General features: G+C 43.1%; 1 protein-coding gene across 1 annotated transcript in view; it reads left to right on the forward strand.

Moving 5' to 3' along the window:
• The window catches only part of PMPCA (peptidase, mitochondrial processing subunit alpha), a 970,881-nt gene that overhangs the window by 852,583 nt on the left and 101,200 nt on the right, over positions 1-17,098 (forward strand). The window contains exon 11 of the mRNA XM_044057867.1: positions 12,116-12,178. Coding sequence (XP_043913802.1) covers positions 12,116-12,178 — 63 coding nt within the window. The remainder of the gene's footprint in view (positions 1-12,115; positions 12,179-17,098) is intronic.

The following is a 17,098-nucleotide window of genomic DNA, read 5'->3' on the forward strand; positions in this document are numbered from 1 at the left end:
ATAGCCAGGTTCCATAACCTTTCCAAGGAGATTAAGCAAATTCTCCTAACACCTCATAAATCCTGTATGAGGGGGAACCATGGCCAAGGCTCATGCCACCCCCATAGTGCCTTTTTTAGGCAAGGCTCAAAAGACAAACCCACCGCCGTAAGTAGCACAAGTAACAAAAAACTGAGGGTAATGCTACTCCGTGCCAGAAGTCTAAACCTCAAAATGCACGCACTGGAGGCACTCTTCAGTATGGAGAAAATCTATATATGTGCAGTAACAGAAACCTGGTTTAAGGCTCCAGAGAGAATCCCAGCACTACCAGGCTACAACTCATACCATACATTTCGGCCACAGAACCCGAACCGAAATACAAAAGGCGGGGGCGTATCCATATTCATCAGGAATACCCGCACCTTCAGGTTAGTGGCACAGCACGATGCTTCAGAGAGTATCAATGTGCAACTAACAGCAGGCAAAACTGCAATTCAAATTGTAGCTTGCTAGAGATCACCCACCATGTCCCAGGACCCCCATTCCACATTTCTGGAAACACTGGGAAACATAAAGGTCCTACCAAATACCCTAATATTGGGTGATTTCAATTACCCAAACATTAACTGGGAGAGCTGCTCAAGTAATAACTCCCTTGCCCAACATTTCCTAGAATTTATAAAGTCAAACGCTCTGATTCAACTGGTCAACACTCCCACCAGAGGTGACAACATATTGGGCCTGGTCATCACCAACATGGGCGACCGATGTTCCACACCGGAGGTCAACCCCTCGCTGGTTAGATCTGACCATAAACAAATCACTTGGGATATCCACATTCCGCCTCCACCCCCGGACAAGGAAACCACTGTGAAAAACTTTTCAAAAGCAAACTTCACGTTACTTAAGACCGAGGTGCAAAGTTTCAAAGCCCCCATGCTTATGTACAAGCTGCAAAATCCTTTACTAATGCATTCTACGGGCACCTACAAGAATGCATGGATCGTGCTATCCCAGGCAAAACCAAGACTCACTCCTCCAAGAAAAGAAAAACAGTCTGGTGGACTCCTGCCATAAGCAAGCTATACAACAGAAGGAGGAAACTAGTACAGAAGAGAGTGAAATCCCAAGAAGGGAAGACATCCCTGATCAGTATCAGCATGAAACTACGATCCCTCATAAAATTATCGAAGGTGAGCTTCGAAAGAAAAATTGCCAAGGACTCCAAACATAACCACAAGACATTCTTTAGCTATGTCAAGAATCAAGTGGCAATGCTCAAATCTGCTCGGAGTTGGTGCAGAATGGCACAAAATACACTGAACCGACCAATATCGCCAACACCCTGGCAGACAGGTTCAGCGCAAACTTCACCCCCAAAAGGGCCCATAGCCATACCAGAGGAATGTAGAGTCCCTGAAATCACAGACACTCAGGTTAAAAACAGCCCTCTCCAAAGCCAAAAACACAGCATCAATGGGGACCGGACAGTGTCCCAGGCTGTGTCCTACATGAGCTCAAAGATGAACTAACCACCTCACTTAAACACACTGTTCAAACTCAGCCTCTCCACAGGGTACATACCCATAGAGTGATGCATAGCAACGGTTATTCTGCTTCACAAAGGTGGAGCCACAACAGACCCCGGGAACTATCGCTCTATAAGCCTGACTAGCTTGGTCTGCAAGGCTATGGAGCGCATCATCATGGAACTCATTAAAAGAGACATTGGGAACCACCAAACATTGGATCCTACCCAGTTCGGCATTGTTAAGGGCAGATCATGCCTCCTAAACCTGGTGGATGACTTTGAGACAGTTACCAAGGCTATAGACGAGGGAAAGGTGGTACACACAGCCTACCTACACCTCGCAAAGGCCTTCAACACCATTCCCCATTCTGGTATTATAGAACAGCTCACCAGCCTGAACATAAACCCCTAAGTCACAAGATGGGCTGCCAACTAGCTCACGGACAGAACCCACATGGTGAGAGTTGTGGGAGCTAGGTCAGACTCTAAACCGGTTACAAGTGGCGTTCCCCAGGGATCAGTCCTAGGACCCCTCCTGTTTGGCATATACTTCTCAGAGGTACAGGCAAAGCACAGGAGGACTATGACTGACCAAGTTCGCAGACAACTGCAAACTAGGGTCTATAATTGACTCTCTGGCTGACACAGACATCCTCTAAAGGGGTCTCACTAAGACGGATACCTGGTGTCAAAATCATGGCCTCAAGCTAAATGCCAAAAAGTCCAAACTGACGAAAACCAAAAGAAAAATGTGCCAAAAAGTGCATAGTCATCCCCTTTGGGAAAAACAAAGTACCCACAAACTACCACATAGGTGGTAGTCCCCTAAATACAGAAGATGTAATAAGGGATCTGGGGACCCAAGTAGTTAGTAATCTCACCTTTGATAATCACATTGCCAAAGTGGTTAGAAAATCCTTCTACGTGGCCCACCTAATCACAAAAGGGTTCATATCCAGATCAAAAGAGGTCATTGTGCCCCTCTACTCATCAGACCCTTCATAGAGTAAAATGCCCCATTTCGGGTGTACCTTACAAGACACCTGCAACAGCTGGAAAGACCACAGAAGTACCTCACCAAGAGGATCACAGGCCTCAAACAGATGCCCTATGCAGCTCGACTAAAGAAACTCCAGCTGTACTCATTTGCATACCGCCTACTCAGAGGTGATCTCTGCCTGACATACAAGGCCATGTCCAACCCAGAATTGATGGACATGGTCCACATAAAGAAAACTTATTCCCTCGAGTCACATGCTCTAGAGCTCTAAACCTCACCACAACAATAAATAGAACGTGCTGGAGGGATAGATTCCTGTCCCAGAGACTTCCCATGCTTTGGAACAAGATTCCAATCTACATTAGGCAGAGCTCCTCACTAACACTCTTCAAAAGAAACCTTGATGAGTGGATGGGAAACAGAAAGTTTACCCCAGGGATCACTCTAGTGGCTCTGCTGGACAGAGGCACAGGGAACTAATCTAAGGGGGCGGTGAAAGTCAACACATTCTAGCTAGGCTTATAAATGCCTTCGGGCAGATAGCCTAGTACCTACCTATGAATCTATGTGACCTCAAATGTTTGTCATAGAAAACTATCTTTTTAGTGGCTATTACTTCTGCCCGCAGTGTGTCAGAGCTTCAGGCCTTATCCATTAAGCCTCCTTATTTGATTTTCCCTGCTGACAGAGTCTCACTTCGAACAAACCCCTCTTTCTTACCCATAGTTTGCACTGAAACTAATCTCAACCAAATTATTGATTTGCCAGTTTTCTTCCCCGACCATTCCAACAATTTAGAGGACATGCTGCACAAACTTGATGTTCACAGACAGCTCAGATTTTATTTGGATAGAACAAAAGATTTCAGGAAATCAGACCAGCTTTTTGTTTCATTCTCAGATTCCAGGAAGGGTATGTCAGTGGCTAAAACAACTCTGTCTAAATGGTTATCTGATTGTATCACCTTTGCTTATTCAGCTGCCAATATGCCCTTACAGCATAAAATTAAAGCTCATTCAACCAGAGCCATTTCTACATCATCTGCCTTTTCTGCTAGACTTCCTGTTGATAACATTTGCACAGCAGCCACTTGGTCAAAACCTCATACCTTTATCACTCATTACAAAGTTGACAGGGCCTCCTTTGGATCCACGGTCCTGAGAAATAGACCGCCGTGAACCACCCGAAGTTGATGGTGCTTGGGACGCTACCCATCAGTAAAGAATTAACGTTGAGATAGAACAACTTCACATAAAGAAGTTATGTACTTACCGTAACGTTTCATGTGAGTTGTTCATCTCGCCTTCATTCTTATGTCCCTCCCTCCTACCCCCTCCTGGGCTTTCAGAAGACCGAGATGCTAGATCCTTCCTGATCACTGAACCTTTCTATACTTTCTCTCTTATGGGGTTATAGAATGGCATATTGTATTGTTTTACGCGGTAAATAAGATCTGAGGTAACTCAGGGTGCATCAAGGGATAGGGATTTGGCCTCAAGCTACTTGAAATCCTCGAGCTTTGCATCAGGTGCCGACTCGGAGCCAAGGGATCAGCTCCGAACACCATCAGTAAAGAATGAAGGCGAGATGAACAACTCAAGTGGAACATTATGGTAAGTACATAACTTCTTTTTTGTGAGACTAAGGTACAGTGTATAACCTGTCAGACTTCTGGGGGGGGGGGGGTTCAGGAGGAAGACTGTCAGCCAAACAAGAAAAAATAAGCAAAACTTTATTTAAAGCAGGCAACACGGGAGGAACTTCTGTAGACTTCGGCATATCTGTCTGTAAAAATAAAAAAAATCATAATACGCTTTTTATGCAATTGGAATTTAATTCTGCTCCCACTGAAAAACCTCTTTCATCTTAGTCGCAGAAAAAAATAAATCTTCAAGGTGAAACCTGAAACAATACTTTCCTCAGAATCAGAATGTTCAGACTTGGAAGAAATTCCTGCAGTACAACTGTCAACCTGTAATGCCTTATCTTCTGACTAAAACACAAAGTCAGAAAGTGAGGGAACTCTTTATTTTTCTGCCTGAAAAAGAAGTAGGCAAGGAAAAAGCAGAAATTAGTTCCTTAGCATATCCCAATAAATCTTGCATGTCTGTAGAAATAGTGAGGAAATCGTGCTCTCTTCAGTTTCTGTGTTCACTTTCCCAAGGACCCCCCTGAAAATGACTGACCCATAGTAGGCATACTTTTCCCAGCTTCAGCTTCCCTGTCTTGTCTGAGTGAAGGACCATCACCTGCCCCTTCTCCCAAGAACGACAAGAGTGGTTCTCCCCTACCCACCAAGGGCGTCCCTACAGCCAAAAAAGATATGGCTATCCCCCAGGCCTGGGAAAAGGATGAGAGGACTAAGGAACCAAGAGCTGCCAAAGCAGAATCACCCACCAGAGGCTGAAGCACAGTAGGAGCCAGTCTGTCACCCAAAGACTCCCAAACAACTTCCTTCTACTTGCAGACAAGGGAAAGTACAGTTTTGTACCTACCATAAATGTAGATGTCCGACAGATATGCAACTGCAGTCCTTACATATGGGTTGTCCTGCCTCAGGCAGCCCTCGGTCGGCCGGATTCCAAAGTCTGGGTCCGGCGTCGGCTGATGTCGCCTCCTCCCCGACGTCAGAGCGGCTGGGGTATAAAAGCATCAGCCAACGCCATCTTCCTCAGTGTTTCTTGCCCCAGATGCCAGGTGCCTTCCAAGGAAGGCTAAATTTAGAACTGGATAAAATTTCCAGACATGCACAATAGCAATAAACAGATACACCATAACAGATATCCCCAGCTAAGTATAAAAGGAGGGAAGTGGACCCAATACACAGAGGGGTAGGAGGGAGGGAAAACCTGACTGCAGTTGCATATCTATCGGACATCTACATTTATGGTAGGTACAAAACTGTACTATGTCCTTCAAGAATGCAACTGCAGTCCTTACATATGGGTTGAATACCATAGCCAAGCTGGGGGTGGTAGGCTCTAAGATAAGGATGGTGTAGCTAAAATGCCCTGCAGGACTGCCGAAGCAAAGCCTGCTCGGGATCTGGAATATAAAGGCAGGTTGTAGTGCTTGGAAAATGTATGCACGGAGCTCCATGTAGCAGCTTCTAGAATGTCCTTTGTAGCCACCCCTCTTAGGAAGGCTGTGGAGGTGGCTGTAGCTCTGGTGGAGTGTGGCCTGATATTGGCTGGCACACCCTTCCATGGAAAGAATAACAGAATCTGATGCAATGTCCAATCCATTTTGAAATTGTTTGTTTGGAAATTGCCTTTCCTTGCACTCCAGGAGCGTATGCTACAAATAGTTGGTCAGACTTTCTGTTGGCCTTTGTTCTGTCCAAGTAGTAGCGTAGTTGTCTGTGAATGTCCAAAGTGTGCAGCAGCTTTTCCCCTTTATTTTGAGGATTGGGGAAGAAAGTAGGCAGGTGAATTGCTTGATTTAGAGACACCCTGGATATCACTTTTGGCATAAAAGAAGGATTGGTTCTTAAAGAAACCCTGTCCTGATGAAAAATGAGGAATGGAGGTACTGCCATGAGGGCCTGTATCTCCGAAACTCTTCTTGCTGAGGTAATTGCCAACAGGAAAACTGTTTTCCAGGAAAGAAATTGCAATTCTGAAGATGCTGCTGGTTCAAAAGGAGGCAGAGTTAATTTTTCCAACACGAAATTGAGGTCCCATGCAGGCACTGGTGGTTTTCTGGGAGGTTTGATATTCTTTATCCTTCTTAGAAATTGTCTTAGCAAGGGATGTGAAAACACAGGTGGATCAGTGTTGTATTTTGCTGAAATTGCTGAAGCGTGTATTTTTATGGAAGAATAGGAAAGTCCATTATGCAGCATGTCTGCCAAGTATTCCAATGTCTGTGGGATGCTCATTACTGATGCATCCTGTCCTTTGTTGGTATTCCAGATGTTGAATCTCTTCCATTTGGCTGAATAAGTCTTTCTGGTAGAAGGTCTGCGTGCTTCCAATAATATCTGTTGAACTTCCTTAGAGAGAGAGATATGGGGAGAAATCATGGGACCCTCCAAGCTGTCAGCTGCAGAGTTTGCAGGTTGGGATGAACCGTCCTGTAATTGTGCTGAGTCAAGAGTGGAGGCCATTGAGGCAGGGGCCACGGCTTAGTGCAAGTTATGCTCCTTAGTAATGGATACCAGTGCTGTCTTGGCCAAACTGGAGCTATTAAGATGCCTTTCAGTTGCTCTGCTTTGATCTTCAGTAACACCTTGGTCATTAATGGTAGAGGTGGGAATGCATAGATTGTTAGGGAGTTCCAGTTGAATGAGAGAGCATCTATTCTCCAGGCTTGTGGATGGTGTGTCCTCGAGCAGAACTTTTTCAGATGATGATTGAGGTGGGAGGCAAAGAGATCTATGTCCGGCCTCCCCCATGCATGAGTTATTTGGGCAAAAATGTCTGGATGCAACATCCATTCATGCGGATCCAGGATGTTTCTGCTTAGACTGTCCGCCAGAACATTGTCCCTGCCCGGAACAAACTGGGATTGCAGCTGTATGTTCAGTTTCAGGGACTTTTCCCAAAGAGTCATTGTTAGTCTGCAAAGGGGGTATGAATGAGTACCTCCCTGCTTGTTTATGTACCACATAACAGTGGTGTTGTCTGTCTTTATTAGTAGATGACCTTGTTGAAGATATTTTCCGAAGGCCTCGATTGCATGCATTACTGCTAACATCTCTTTTTGATTGATGTGTAGATGTACTTCCTGGGGAGTCAATTGCCCTTGAATACATCTGCCCTCCATGTGCGCCCCCCCATCCATGGTCTGAGGCGTCTGTTGTAATGGTTTGGCTTGTTTGAGGTTTGTTGAAAGGCATACCTTTGTTTAACTGGCTTGCTTGGGCCCACCACAAAAATTCCCTTTGTAGACATGGGATGAGTGGGATAATTGCCTCTAAGTTGTGGCTGTGTTGAGACAATAAACTTTTTAGGTACCATTGTAGTTTTCTCATGTGTAGTCTTGCCAGTGGAATCAGTAGAATGCAAGATGCCATGAAACCCAGGGCCTGCAGGATTTTCCTTGCAGTCATCTGGGTGAGCTTTGCTAGGCTTTTGAAGTAATGTGGTAATTGTTCTTGCTTCTCTTCTGTGAGGTAAGCCATTTGTGATTCTGTGTCTAGTTTGGCTCCTAGAAAAATTATTTGTTGGGATGGCAGTAGTCTTGATTTTTGTACGTTGACTGTGTATCCCAAAGCCTGTAGTAAGTGAATGACATAATTCAAATTTTTTGTCAAGGCTTGCTTGCTGTCCGCTTGTATAAGGCAGTCGTCCAGGTAAGGGTATATTTGTATCCCTGGAGTCTGCAGTGTGCATTACTGATGCCAGGCATTTCGTGAATACTCTGGGCAGTAGATAAGCCAAAAGGCAATGCTGAGAATTGATAATGCTCTGACCCTGCAAGAAATCTGAGGTATCTTCTGCAACTGTGTCTGATTGGGACATGCAGGTATGCCTCCTTGAGGTCCAGAGTAACCAGCCAAGACCCCTTGCCCAGCATGGGAAGGAGTTGCTGTAGCATCAGCATTTTGAATTTTGGTACAATGAGAAAAGTGTTTAGAGCGGACAAGTCCAGTATAGGTCTCCATTGCTTTTCTTTTCTTGGAACAAGGAACAGTCTTGAGTAAAATCCCTGGCCTTGTTCCTGAGGAGGAACCTTTTCTATTGCTTTGATTTGTCTCAGCTTTGAAACTTGTTCGAATGCCTCTGCCCTTTGATTTTGTGGCAGGTTTGGCATGCCTTGTCTTGTTGGTAAAGTATGGAAGTCGAACCTGTAGCCTTGGTCTATTATGTCCAGAATCCATTTGTCCTTTGTTAAAATGTGCCAATTTTTTGAAAATAAGGATAATTTTCTGCCTAAAGGTGCTTCTCTTTGAGCCTTGGTTGGCGGTATCAAAGTCAAGTCATTGTGATTGTCCCTGCGCTACCTCTCTGATTAGTCGGTTGCCATTGGCGTCCCCTATAGGAGCCTCTGTATTGCCCTCTTCTTCGGGCACGCCTGTTTTTTCCCCTTTGAAACTTGTCAGTGTCCGGAAAGGACCAGTTCTTAGAAGGCCAATTCCTGCTGAACCTAGGTGGCTGAACCTGGAGGAAATCCTTGACTGTTTGCACTGATTTAGCCTTTTCCTCAATTGATTTCAACACATCCTGAGCATTAGCACCAAATAGCTTGTGTTTTTCCAGAGGTGCATCTAGAAGCTTTGCTTTAATATGATCTGGCAATGCCTGTTCTTTCAACCATGCATGTCTACGTATGACAGCCCCTGTTATAGCTGCCCTACATGAAGCTTCCAATGCATCATAACCACACTGAAGAAAATGATTGCTAACCTGCTGTGTGTTATGGACCAAATCCTGCAAGGCCTTTCTATCTAAAAGCTCAGGAGAGGCTAACTTTTTCTGTAAATCATCCATCAAGAAATCCTGATAATGAAACATATGAAAAAGGCAATTAAGGGCCCTCATGGCAAGTGTGGTTGAGGTATAAACTTTTTTGCCCCACCTCTCCAGGGACCTAGCTTCCCTGTCTGAGGGCAAAGGATTTTTGGCCGTGGATGTGGCCACCCCTTTGGGCCCCTGGGAAATTGTTTCTAGATCAACAGAATGGGCCTTAATGAAATGTTTGTGAGTTTCAGGAACCCTGTAGTATCTGTCCGGCTTGACAGGAGCAGGGGGGAGAGAATCAGGAGAAGCACTCGAATCTGAGTACACATCATCCAGTACATCTAACACTGGAGGGATAGCTAAAGGCCTATGTTGGGGAAGCTTAAGGAAGGTACAAAGCTGTTTCCTGGAGTCGGAGAATTCCTGGCCTTGCCACTGAAAATGCTCCCTCATGGAATGGAGAATTTCCCCAAAAGAAATATCCTCAGGAGGAGAGGCAGAGGGAATAGATTCCTCTGCATCAGAATCCTCGTAGGCCTGGAAGGACTCTTCCTGGGTATCTGAGTGATCAGAGTCACCAGAGGCTTCATCTGAAGAAAGGGTGTCTGTATGCTCAAACCTGGGCCTTTTGTCAGAAGGTGGCTGAGAACCTCTGTCAGGATGGGCCTGGGAGCCTCTGATTAAAGAAATTAAATCTGCAGCTAAAGTCATGATTTGTTTATCAGTAGTGGGCTGAGGCAAAGCTTTAGGAGGGTGAGACTTAGCCTGGCTAGCAGCCTTAGCACGTGTGTAGGCCTTGATAGACATAGACATAGGGGGCCTAGCTGCCCCACGTGCTGGAGTAACCTTGTCCACCGGTATGGTCTCAGGCAAATCTTGGGCTTCAGTATCTGGAGGAAAATCAACAACCGGCACCGGCGCAGGCTCCAGGGCCGGAGTGATTGGTAAAGCGGTGTCGTCGGTCCGGAGCGGTGGAACAACCGCCTCAGAAGAGACCGATGCACTCGCGGAAGTTTTTGGCGTGGTGTCGGTGGAAGTTGCGGGCCGAGAATGTCGGTCCCAGTCCTTCCGTTTTTTGGAAATATGAGGTGTCGGTTGTTCCGACGGCATGGTATAAGAGAATTTATCGCCAAAAAAGTCTTCAGCAAACTCTGCCCGGCGCCTGAGTGTGCGCTTATTGAAGCAAGCACAGGCAGCACAGGTCGAGACATTGTGGTCTGGGCCAAGGCAGGGAAGGCAGTAAGAATGGAAGTCCTTACAAGGTATTTGTTTACCACAAGACAAACAGTTATTAACTTTTTCATTTTTTTCTGACATCGGCTGAGGCAAGAAAAAGATCCCCAACGGGGTACTTAGCTTTTTGATGACTTCGGATACATAAAACACAGGAGCTGACCGACCGGCACTTGCGAACTGCTTCTGCTTCGGGCACCGCGCGGCAAGAAAGACTGAGGAAGATGGCGTCGGCTGATGCTTTTTATACCCCAGCCGCTCTGACGTCGGGGAGGAGGCAACATCAGCCGACGCCGGACCCAGACTTTGGAATCCGGCTGACCGAGGGCTGCCTGAGGCAGGACAACCCATATGTAAGGACTGCAGTTGCATTCTTGAAGAACATCGTAAAACTGCAGAGATGGGTATCTGCTCAATAGATTAGTCTAGAATGAAGTAGAGAACAAGTGATACTAAAGTAAGTAAATCACTGACAAATCCCCAAGTAGTACAAAATCCTGCCTCAATTACACCATCCTACATACAGTAGAAACTTTTTGTCAAAAAATAGAACTTTCTTTTAAGCAAAATGTTCACAAAGCATTTATACACACATTCCCTTAGAAAAGCATTGACAATCCCAAAAAATAATTCATTTTCCTAGGAAACTCAATATTCTAGTTAGGAAAAAAAGTTATCCTCAGAAAAACTATTTTAATGAAAGATTTTTTCCCAGTGGGGGACTTAACCTGCCCAACCATGAAGGAACACTAACAGACTTAACAGTTCCATGGGGCCCACTGAAGGAGTGCATTTCAGGGATGAAAAAGCTCTAACTCATTTGGTGCTCTGTCTTTTTACTGGAGCTCCTGACAGTGTGTTGAAGAGCCCTTAAAATTTTGAAAGCTGTCCAGTCACTGAGGCAGAACCCAAATAGCTTAGGCTACTGAAACAGTGATGTAAATGTTGAACATCTAAGCTTGCATACATACTTGTGTAGTTCCCTAATTTACAGTGTTGATTATATTAAGAACTTTGGAATTAAAGGCTAAACAAACACTTTTATGTAATTTGACTGCAGAAAAGATCAGGGGACATGATGGCAAGCCTATAGAGTGCCACTGGCTTACTTTGCTGTAATAGTTCTCAGTGTTGTGTTCCCATCTCTTTGTTTGTCACTTTTCAGTTTTAATGAACATGTTTAACATAGTGGTGGTGTGGCACTTTCCAGATATTTCATTCATTCATTCATTTCCTTTGCAACAAATTTTATAAACATTTGCAGGTCATTTTACAGACAAAAGAAATTCTGGATTCCTGATTCAGTAAATGTGATTCTGAAATGCTTGATGATTTGAGGCATTTAATATGTTTATTTCCTTGAATTGTTGAAGTATTATACTGTGCAGTATTTTAGGAACAACTACCTGTTTCAGCTTTTGTGTGTCTGTGCTTAGAAAACATTTTCCCAGTGAACTGCTGTAAATGATTGTAAAAACATATAAAATATATGTTTGTTTCAGAAGTCCTGTGGCGTTTCAGATGAAGTGTTCATTTACCCTTCATCGTCACATTGCAGTCCATAGCACCATCCCTATACTAATAGCGGTGAAATATGGCTTATTCTGACTATGTCACAGTAGTTAACCACTAAGCCATCACAGCAGTATGCTGAGAACAGTGCTCTCAACTAACTGAAACAGTGCTAATTTCATGAACTTTAGTTGTATCTGACTTAGGAACCAGGTCCAATTCCTGTCATGATATTAAGAAATCCAAAACATTTGGAGAAATTAAGAGAGACAATGAAACATGGCTCACTGTGAGACTGGTGGGGTATGATTATTGTTTTAAAATAATAGAGACAGATTTTGTAGGTTTCTTTGTCATTTGGGTGCTACAGACATTGATGAGAACTTCTTTTCTAGAAAGAACACTGCTCTTTTCAGTTCTGTTTATTTTTGTGGGGTTTTTTTCTACCTACAGGTCAGAGAAATGGTGGAGATCATAACAAGGGAATTTATCTTAATGTCAGGAGCTGTTGGAGAGGTAAGTTGCTCAAACTTCCATCCACATGTACTATGCCTAACTTCCAAGTTTGAATGTATAGTAAATTTTTGTCTTGTTCTAGTAAGTTGATAGAGTCATAGGCCCTCTGACATGGAGAGAGTTTTGTGTCCAGATTACAGACTGCTGGATTTCACATCCAGCTTCCTTTTACTGGCTGACTATGGGAGGTGAAGTATTGAGCATCTTAGAAGTATCTGTCGTCCTTTTTTTTGCTGATATGTTTGTATTTTTGCATTATTTTTGTTTGCATTTATTAAGACTAGTGCTTTAGTCTTCCCAACCCCAGTAGTGACTATGGAATACAAATGTCCAGTGTAAATGGGGTTGGCACAAGTTTGTTTGTGTCTTTCGGCTTTTCCCAGTTAGGGGGTCGCCACAGCGGAACTCCGGTCCGCTAATGATTGGCAGTTGATTTTTTACGTACTGGCTTGCCAGGCCTGATGCACAACCTTCAATGAAGGCACGCCCATTCACGCATGTCTCCACGCAGAACACGCTCTAGCTGAGAATCGAACTGGACAGCGTCTTACTGTGAGGCGACAACGCTACCGCAGCACCACCACCGTGGGGTTGGCACAAGTATATACCTTAACTGTATGTGCAGTGCATGTTAGCGTAATGGCATTATAATCCCACCCCCCCCCCCCCCACACACACACACACACAAGCAACCATCAGCTGATCCCAGTGCTCTGTTTTATATTGGGTGTACCTATCCCTCTTAGTCTCTCCCAGACTTGTTCTGCCAGGGTTGGGGTCAGGGATCATTAGGAGGTCCCAGGTTCACATGTCATCCTTGCTGCAGTAGGGGGTGGGGGTTGTAATTTCTTACTATCATTCCCTCCATCCCCTGCATTTGTCTTTTGTATTCAAGAGCTGCTCTCCTGATGAGCAATACCTCCCCACAGTGAATTCGTAGACAGCCCCCCCCCCCCTTGGGATGGACACACTCATCCCTCCCTACCAGTACCTCAGATACCAAAGTCACTAATCAAACCCTGGTCGCCTGAGCCATAGTTAGGGCATTATCCCTCTATGTCATGGGGATGGCATGGCCTGACATTTTCTTGACTGTAGAAGTAGACATTAAAGACTAGCTAGTTTACCTTTTAAGTGCATTTAGCATTTTACCTCCCTTTTTTTTCCAAGCCTTCCCCTAACCCTTTTTCCACCTTCCCATGCCTTGTACAGTGCATCAACAGATTGCCTCTCTTGTCACACATTTTGACAGCCCATTCTATAGGTGTATAACATTCTCCATAATGACTTACTTTTCACAGATAAAAGGAGCATTTTTGTTGCATCCCCTCATACCTCATGTCTTTCCTGTTGAGGACAACACCCTCCACGTCTCCCTGACATGATCTTGTGCAGTCATACCATGTCCACACACTCCACAAAGTCTCTTGTGATGTCTAATAAGAAGAGCTTCATCTACTCTTCATCTCCAGTGATATTCTTTACTTTCATCATATGCACATTTCTTTCTGATCTCCTTCTAGCAGCCTGATACTCGTCTCCTTGTGTTGTCCCTCAGACCTACATAAGTAACTCAAGGTGTGACCTAATCAGAGCTTACGGAATCTTGATTCCCAAGAATGCATCCAGTCATTCTGTTTGATACTACTGTTCCCCTGTCACTGTGCTACTTGGGATGTAGTTTGGTTTTAACACCCTAGGTCATTTTTCTGCTTTTGCAACATCAGTTCCATTTTCCACTTCACACTTCTCGCCATATTTGCTGTAGCTCAGTATGCTAATGCAGGATGTATCTGTATTAAACTTGATCGGACTTTCCGGATACTTCATAAGGATCTTCCTCCATCCTCCGCTGCTGTCAGTGAAGAAATTGATTGCTTTGTGTGTGTGTGTGTGTGTGTGTGTGTGTGTGTGTGTGTGTGTGTGTGTGTGTGTGTGTATATATATATATATATATATATATATATATATATATATATAAAATGTATGTATGTGTGTGTATATGGGAGCGCTACAGAATCCTGAAAGCCCAAAATAGTAAAAGCTCAAAATACTGAAAACTTTAAATCCTGAAAACACACAGGATACCAACACTTACTATATTCCAGCACAAGTACATACAGAAAGAAATAAAACACAAACTATATTACTGTTCTACGAGTATAAGCAGGGGGGCAGGTCCCCTTGTACCCTCCTGCTACTTAAATATATCAACTCCAAGATTGCACTTAGTGTAGTGAAGTGCAATCTCGGAGTTGATGTATTTAAGTAGCAGGGGGGCTTGTCCCCCTGCATATAGTTGAAGGGTTATATGTTTCTGAATGCACTTGTACTGGAATATAGTAAGTGCAGGAATCCTGTGTGTTTTCAAGATTTTGAGTTTTCAGTATTTTGAGTTTTCAGGATTTTGAACTCTTAGGATTTTGGGCTTTCAGGATTCTGTAGCTCTCCCATATATATATATATATATATATATATATATATATATATATATATATATATATATATATATATATATATATACATATATATACATATATATATATATGTATATGTGTGTGTATATATATATATATATATATATATATATATATGGTTCCCCTTCATATGACTGAATTAACATAAGCCTGAAAACTCAAAAGGCTGAAAACACAAAAAATACATATACTGACTTTAAACAACATAAACCATATTAAATTCCACGAAGCATAATTACATTCATTACACTAAGTGCAATCTCGGAGTTGGTATATTTAAGTAGCAGGGGGTGTGGGTGGCGCAGCCCCCCACATGGGGGGGTGCATGGGGGCTTGCCTCCCTGCTTATACTTAGTGGAAATGAATATGGTTTATGTTTAAAGTCAGTATATGTATTTTTGTGTTTTCAGGCTTTTGACTTTTCAGGCTTTTGTAGTTTGTCATATGAAGGGGATCCATATATATATATATATATATATATATATATATATATATATATATATATATATAAAACACTGAAATGTACTGAACTAAAGAAAGAAGACCCCCTGCAGTACTGGTTACTTACTTAATTCCTGACATTGCTCCTTTTGCCACTCTGTCCTGTTTAGCCATGCAGCAGTCCATTTCCTTGGTCTCAGCCCTATGCCACAATCTTTGTGGTTTTGCTATCAGAAACATGTGCGGTACCTAGTCTGAGGCATTGGTGAAGTCTGCATAGACCTCAGCCCATACTCCCTGTCAGATCTTTCTATGACTGTTATGAAACCAGCTCAGGTTTGACTGAAAGGTCCTTCAGGGCATGAGCTTATGTTGGTTGATCCTCTGGAAATTGTTAGTCTGCCAGTTAAAACAGGGTTATAGATTGCTATTGTCTTCCTGTTTGAATACAACCCACCCCTCCACTACTTCCATATGAGGGTACACACTCACTCTTATCCATTTTAAGGCACGTCTCTTCTGATCCCCGATCTGTTAAAGTCCCTATCATAGGATCTGCCAGCACATTAGCCAGATTCCTTAAGGACCCTGTGAGACAACCCATTCATACTTGTGCATTGACTTCCTTATGGCAACCAGTTTTGTCCCCTCCTTATCCTCCCTGTTAAGCCTGTTGCCTTTCCACTTCTCTCTCCTACCTCTTTCCCAGTTTGCACCCTTCACCTGTTTTCATACATTAAGACTGAAGCAAAGTAAGCATTCAGCACGTCTGTTTTTTTCTCAGTCTTTCACAATTTTTCTCCTATCTTTGCACAACCTGGAAAGGTTTGTCTCTCCTTCCTACTTGATACTTAAATGTTTTATCTGACATCCTTGATTATTTGTTTGGTTGAGTGTATCTTCCTCAACAGTCACAATTCACCACTTTATCTTAATGTCTGTGCCACCACACACCATGAGGTGGCATTTATATTGCCCAGAGCCCACCATTTTGTAGGTAAAGACCTGTGTTGGATTTCTGAATCCCAGCATAATAAGTGTCTGTGTGGCCATCAGATTACCTGAAAAAACCCACAAAAAATGTCTGCATTGTTTCAAAAAAATGTATGACAATGAAAATTGACACTTGAAGATAATGAAGGGAGAAGTTTTGGTCTTGTTTTGCTTTTTTTTTTTAATCAAGAATATGGTAATCACAACATACCATCATACAGAGGCAAGCAGGATGGTTCTTGTCAAAGCCTCACAAGGGCAAACATTTGGAGAGAAGGTATGGACCTGACACCTCTACCCCTCAGCCGTACGTCTGGTTTCCAGCCATCATCTGTTCCCCAGCAATGTCTGGCCCTGAAGATGGTGAGCTAACCCTTGGCTATTGAAAGCTCATGCTTGAACCATTCCTTATGTTAAGTGGAGTATCTTCCATCTTTGAAAGAGAATCACTGTTTTTTTTAAATCCCTTTCCTTTCCATGATTGGCTGGATCCTGTAGACATTTTGTCTCGTTACAGGTAGTGCTCTCCTGAGTTTAAATATATTAATGGCAAGAGAGTAGATGTTAGCTGTCACTTTACATGCTACACAGAGTGATTTATGCTGTGAAATGTACATGTAATTTAGTTTATGTTGGGCATGCCAGTGGTGAAGTTCAAAGTAAAAAGTGAAAGAACACTGATGTAAGAATCAAGAACAGTTAACCCAGTAGCTAAATACATTAATCAGTTGCATGGTGTTTTTGTTTTAAATACTACTATACAAGTAGCATATTAAAAAAGGAGGCAGATTCTATAAAATATTTACTGTATAAAGAAACAGTGTTTATTTTAAAATTTGATACATTACAACCAAACAGTTTATGTAATGTATGTTATTCCATAACTTTGATTTAAATTTTATTATTATTTCTTGTTTAAGTGGTGCCATTTTAAATTAAAATGTAATGGCATAGGGTTTGATTGGACTTGTTTAATCTGTCTAATGTAGTGGATTTTACTCTGGAAAAT

This window comes from Protopterus annectens, chromosome 16.part0, assembly GCF_019279795.1.
Source record: "Protopterus annectens isolate FY-2018-M chromosome 16.part0, PAN1.0, whole genome shotgun sequence".
Classification (NCBI taxonomy): domain Eukaryota; kingdom Metazoa; phylum Chordata; order Ceratodontiformes; family Protopteridae; genus Protopterus; species Protopterus annectens.